This window comes from Oncorhynchus mykiss, chromosome 23, assembly GCF_013265735.2.
Source record: "Oncorhynchus mykiss isolate Arlee chromosome 23, USDA_OmykA_1.1, whole genome shotgun sequence".
Taxonomy (NCBI): domain Eukaryota; kingdom Metazoa; phylum Chordata; class Actinopteri; order Salmoniformes; family Salmonidae; genus Oncorhynchus; species Oncorhynchus mykiss.
Genome location: NC_048587.1, coordinates 22,945,914 through 22,951,913, shown reverse-complemented (window position 1 = coordinate 22,951,913; position 6,000 = coordinate 22,945,914). Strand labels below are relative to the sequence as shown.

Here is a 6,000-nt window from a genome sequence, read left to right as displayed (position 1 = left end):
TGTAAACTCTCCTCCCAGACTCACATTAAGCATCTCCAATCTAAAATTAAATCTAGAATCGGCTTCCTATTTTGCAACAAAGCATCCTTCACTCATGCTGCAAAAAATACCCTCGTAAAACTGATTGTCCTGCCGATCCTTGACATTGACGATGTCATTTCCAAAAAAGCTTCCAACACTCTTCTCAACAAATTGGATGCAGTCTATCACAGTGCCATCCGTTTGGTCACCAAAGCCCCATATGCTACCCACCACTGCGACCTGTATGCTCTCATTGGCTGGCCCTCGCTTCATATTCATCGCCAAACCCACTGGCTCCAGGTTATCTATAAGTCTTTGCTAGCTATAGCCCCGCCTTATCTCAGCTCACTGGTCACCATAGCATCACCCACCCGTAGCACGCACTCCAGCAGGTATATTTCACTGGTCACCCCCAAAGCCAATTCCTCTTTTGGCCGCCTTTCCTTCAGTTCTCTGATGCCAATGACTGGAATGAATTGCAAAAATCACTGAAGCTGGCGACTCATATCTACCTCACTAACTTTAAGCACCAGCTGTCAGAGCAACTCACAGATCACTGCACCTGTACATAGCCCATCTGTAAATTGCATTGATTTAACATTAATTTGCTCTTGCCATTCAAAATGAATTCCATGCAATATGATTTATTTTGTTGTCAATACTTTTGGGTTATTGTTTTGCTGCTTTCAATATCATTATTATCTTTGTTTGCAATAATAATAATGTTGTTCTCGAATTCAAACAGGTTTCTTGACATTAAAGGCGCAAAAGTAATTCCACAAAACTCTAGCACTAGTAATAGTGTATGTAGCCTAACTATGAAACATCAGCGTCGAGCTAAACTGAAAGTGAAAGACTTCTGATGTGAGTATCTCAAACAGGCAGCCAACAGTTAGGCTACGACTCTTGTTGGGCGCAATTCACTGACAATAATATGCAATAGTATGATATGTAGGCTAAGTTGATTTGTAAACTAAAATACAAATCAAATTCTCATTACGATAGAGGGAATAATGTTTTATGAAAAAAACGGGGCATCTTTTGGTTATCTCGTTTTGAGTCTCGCCGCCGGCCGCCCACTGCCCTGTCCATGGTCCTGAAATAGGCTCATACAAATTTTTAGTGTAGGGTAGGCAACCAATGCTAAATTTGTGTTGCGAGTATTTTGAGCTGGGGCCCTAACAAGATACAACAACACTACTGACACACACGCACACGAGGAAGGGAGGATGGGAAGCGCGTCACTAGCACATTGGTGAAGTGAGAGAGAAAATTGTGCAAGCGCCTTGTACGGTGAACCCCCATTCTCAAATGACAATGCGCGCTCCCGGCGTGAGAAGGTGTGCTCGTTTCAGGGGCTGCGGTCCCATTGACTGTTCTACATCTCCCTGACAGCGGCAGCATCAGCAGCAGAGCGCGGCTGCGTTAGAAAACAAGGCACCCAGCCAGCGGATCAACCTGAGCAGCGGCAGAGTAACATCTCTCCGCTGTGAAGAAAACTAAGCCTTCCCAGGTGACCGAGTATCATTCTCCACCAGAGATGGGTTCCCGGTAACTGGAAGTGGAGGGGAGAGGCGGGCGGGAGGGGGGTGGGGGGGAGAAGAGAAAAGAGCGAGAGAGAGGCAGAGGAAAGGCGACTAGGAACCGAAGAAGCACTACACCCGTGGGTGCCCGCCACCATGAGAGCCTTGCATCACTTGCCCAAGCCGTTGCTTCGTCCGTGGGCCATGTCGTGATACGTGGGCTCCGCCAGCGGGATTTCTGTCCGTAATCCGAGCCGCCGAGGAAGGGGGGAGAAGATGTCCGCCTCGGTGGGCCCTCGGGGCGGCCCGCGCCCACCCGTTGCGCCGGTGTCCATGCCTGAGCCGGACCTTAGCCATCTGACTGAGGAAGAGAGGAAGATAATCATGGCCGTGTTAGCTCGACAGAAGGAGGAGGAGGAGAAGGAAGAGGCCATGTTAAAGTAAGAGAGCCACTGGGGCTATTTCTGCTCAGGAGATGTTGGGGAGATGTAGTGCAGAGATGGTGCTCATACTGCTGCTCATCGGCCGCTAGGCTACCAATAGATACCAAACCTATACAAATATCTGCCTTCCTAACCTTAACCAAAAATGCTATTGGCGTGTGTGTGTGTGTGTGTGTGTGTGTGTGTGTGTGTGTGTGTGTGTGTGTATCAGCATGTATAGCCCCAGTTCCTCTCGGCAAATATAGTGTAGCCTATTTTCGCCCTCACTCTCATCCATCTAGAGCCTAAAATTTAGTCTACACAGTTAAGATGCCCTAACACGCTGTGTGTGTGCGTGTGTGAAAGAGAGAGGGAGGAAGAGGTTTCTGAGTAAGCATGTGTTGGGTCAGCGCTGTCACAGGTGTAAGAGACGAACAGGGTGAGAGAGGGAGGGAGAGAAAGAGAAGGGGGGGGAGAGAGGGGTGTGTCGTCCCTGAGACACGCAGGAGCGTCACACTCCAGTGTCTTCTGATGCCCTAACTAATTTCTTCTCAACCTCACCCATTTCCCGGCAATACAATCATGTGTTCTGTCATATCCGAACAAATTGCTGGCTATATAGGTTATATATAGCCTATAGCCCAGTATCTCGAGCACTGCGTCCGCAGGCTACAGGCTAACTTCAGGCTGCGATTGCACAACGTGATTCGACCGAGATTCTCTTAATTTCTGCTTGTAAAATCAGTGCATATCTGCTCTACTGGAGGGTTTCCGTCCCGCATCTCAACAGCTGTTTGCATGTTAGGTCGCTGCTTTGGCGATGCGGTGGGTTGAGTATAACAGCGATGTAGGCCAGCGCCAGCACTCTCGCATCAGGCTGCAACAACCCATCTCTACAGACTGGCTAGCGTAAATGCATGTAGCCTAGTCCATGCCCTATGTGCTGTTTGATTATAGTTGATGATGGTCGAAAATCAGCACAGTCAGCCTGTGCTATTTTAGTATTTTCACACAGACTTTGCGTCGGTGTGGAAGGAGCACGTCTATTGTATTTGTCACGACAAAAAATCGAAGGTTTGTCATCGTGATTTAGACGTAACCTTATCTGAGTAGCATATTACTCCACTGATTGCCTGTCAAACTGCAGCGAGGTGATATGACGTTAAACAAGTCACTGCTATCGCATAGTCTTATAGAGAACGAATAACCGGGCTCCAATGAGAACTCCTCTGCTATTCACGTCTGTGTTCTATTTTAGGCTCCTTGTGCAGAGTGATGGTCCTGTACTGAAACTGCAGATCGATTTATTGCATCTAAAGAAGGAAGTGTCCAATGCATAAGTGATCATGCATCATGTTCATTTTAGGCTATGCATTGGCCCTATAACACTATAGCATTTGTGGGTGTGTGTGTGCGCATGCACGCTTCGCATGCTCATGTGGTTTGCTCTGTGATCTTAATTGCTACAGTAGCCTGTGTGCCCTTACTCTGGAGAGGAAAATAGCCTTTTAAGTCTTCCACTCACAAAACTCACCTATATCTGATAGCATCATTCACTCTAATCACAACATCAGATTACAGTAGACGCGGGTTGAACTGATATGTCATCTAATCTGCGCATTCTATGCTGTAAAACTATTCGATAAACCCACTAATGTGAGAAGCACTGATGAAACATAGACACAGGACTATGACACCCCATATACAGTTCCAGTCAAAAGTTTGGACAAACCTACTCATTCAAGGGTTTTTCTTAATTTTTTAACATTTTCTACAATGTATAATAATAGTGAAGACATCAAAACGATGAAATAACACATATGGAATCATGTAGTAACAAAAAAAAGTGTTAAACATATCAAAATATATTTTACATTTGAGATTCTTCAAAGTACCACCCTTTGCCTTGATGACATATTTGCACATTCTTGGCATTCGCTCAACCAGTTTCAGCTGGAACAGTCTTGAAGGAGTTCCCACATATGTTGAGCACTTGTTGGCTGTTATTCCTTCACTCTGTGGTCCAACTCATCCCAAACATCTCAATTGGGTTGAGGTCAGGTGATTGTGGAGGTCAGGTCATCTGATACAGCACTCCATCACTCTCCTTAGTCAGATAGTCCTTATACAGCCTAGAGGTGCGATTTGGGTCATTGTCCTGTTGAAAACAAATGATAGTCCCACTAAGCGCAAACCAGATGGGATGGCGTATCGCTACAGAATGCTGTGGTAGTCTTGCTGGTTAAGTATATCTTGAATTCTAAATAAATCACTGACAGTGTCACCAGCAAAGCACTCCACACCATCACACCTCCTCCTCCATGCTTCACGGTGGGAACCACACATGCGGAGATCATCCGTTCACCTGCTCTGCGTCTCACAAAGACATGGCGGTTAGAAGCAAAAATCTTACATTTGGACTCATCAGACCAAAGGACAGAATTCCACTCCTCGTGTTTCTTTGCCCAAGCAAGTCTCTTCTTCTTTTGTGTCCTTTAGTAGTGCTTTCTTTGCAGCAATTCCAACACAAAGGCCTGATTCATGCATTCTCCTCTGAACAGTTGATGTTGAGATGTGTCAGTTACTTGAACTCTGTGAAGCATTTTTTTGGGCTGCAATCTGAGGTGCGGTTAACTCTAATGAACTTATCCTATGCAGCAGAGGTAACTCTGGGTCTTTATTTCCTGTGGTGGTCCCCATGAGAGCCAGTTTCATCATAGTGCTTGATGGTTTTTGAAATTTTCAGTATTGACTTACCTTCATGTCTTCAAGTAGTGATGTACTGTCGTTTCTCTTTACTTGTTTGAGCTGTTCATGCCATAATATGGACTTGGTCTTTTACCAAATAGGGCTATCTTCTGTATACCACCCCTACCTTGTCACAAAACATCTGATTGGCTCAAACGCATTAAGAAGGAAAGACATTTCACAAATGAACTTTTAACAAGGCAAACCTGTTAATGAAAATGCACTCCAGGTGACTACCTCATGAAGCTGGTTGAGAGAATGCCAAGTGTGTGCAAAGCTGTCATCAAGGCAAAGGGTGGCTCCTTTGAAGAATCTCAAATATAAAATACATTTTGATTCGTTTAAAACACTTTTTTGGTTACTACATGATTCTATATGTTTTATTTCATAGTTTTGATGTCTTCACTATTATTAGAAAATAGTCAAAATAGAGGAAAAACCTTGAATGGGTAGGTGTGTCCAAACTGGTACTGATCACACACACACACACACACACACACACACACACACACACACACACACTGAGATTTAATCCAATCTGCCATATCAATATTTACACACTGCATTTGTATTCATACTATCTGCCCTTGCATATGTGTGGGTGTGTGTACTGTATGTGCAGATATTTTCGTGCATAGGTCACAGTCAGAAAAAAAGTATCTGATGGTTGTAAGATTTCAGTGTACTCCTCTGGTACTGTTTCCTAATAATTAGGTTTTGCTTATACAGCAACTTTTTCACCCAATCGGTGTAATTGAAGAATGGCGGTTTGAACAGCTGAAATACTGGACAGTCAGACACATTTGCAATCGAACCCATTTTTTTTCATAACACCCATCTAATGACAGCTCAAACACAGTGTGTTAAAACAGATCTGTCACCCCTTTCAGTTTTAGACAGGACGCCTCCATGTTGTGGGGTTCTCAAACGGTTTTATCTGTGATCAAGATAACCAGAGGACCAACCCATTGATGTGTCAGATTACTGAGGGGAAAAAAGAAAAAAGTAGATATTTTGAGGTAAAAGTGAAAACATTCCAGTGTATAATTATTTTATCAGAAATATAATTTTTTAAGTCATTGTTGTGTAGTTCTAAAATATAATGAATCAGTGTTCTTTGTTATTGTAATTTATGTTCTACATAGCAACTTATTTTCTCTATTCTGATTGGTCAGGTGTTGGTTAATTGTTGATGGAGAACAGGAAGTAGTGGATTTGATTTTAAGGCTATGAAAGGGTTTTCACTAGATAGCACAGTCACAAAGTAAAAATTGGCTATATCATAT

General features: G+C 43.8%; 1 protein-coding gene across 9 annotated transcripts in view; it reads left to right on the top strand.

The window, feature by feature from the left end:
- Positions 1 to 1,621: 1,621 nt before the first annotated feature.
- The window catches only part of LOC110503091 (regulating synaptic membrane exocytosis protein 1), a 70,506-nt gene continuing 66,127 nt past the window's right edge, over positions 1,622 to 6,000 (top strand). For all 9 annotated transcript variants that reach the window (XM_036959936.1, XM_036959934.1, XM_036959939.1 and 6 more), the window contains exon 1: positions 1,622 to 1,984. In XM_036959936.1, coding sequence (XP_036815831.1) covers positions 1,821 to 1,984 — 164 coding nt within the window. In that variant the 5' untranslated portion in view covers positions 1,622 to 1,820. The remainder of the gene's footprint in view (positions 1,985 to 6,000) is intronic.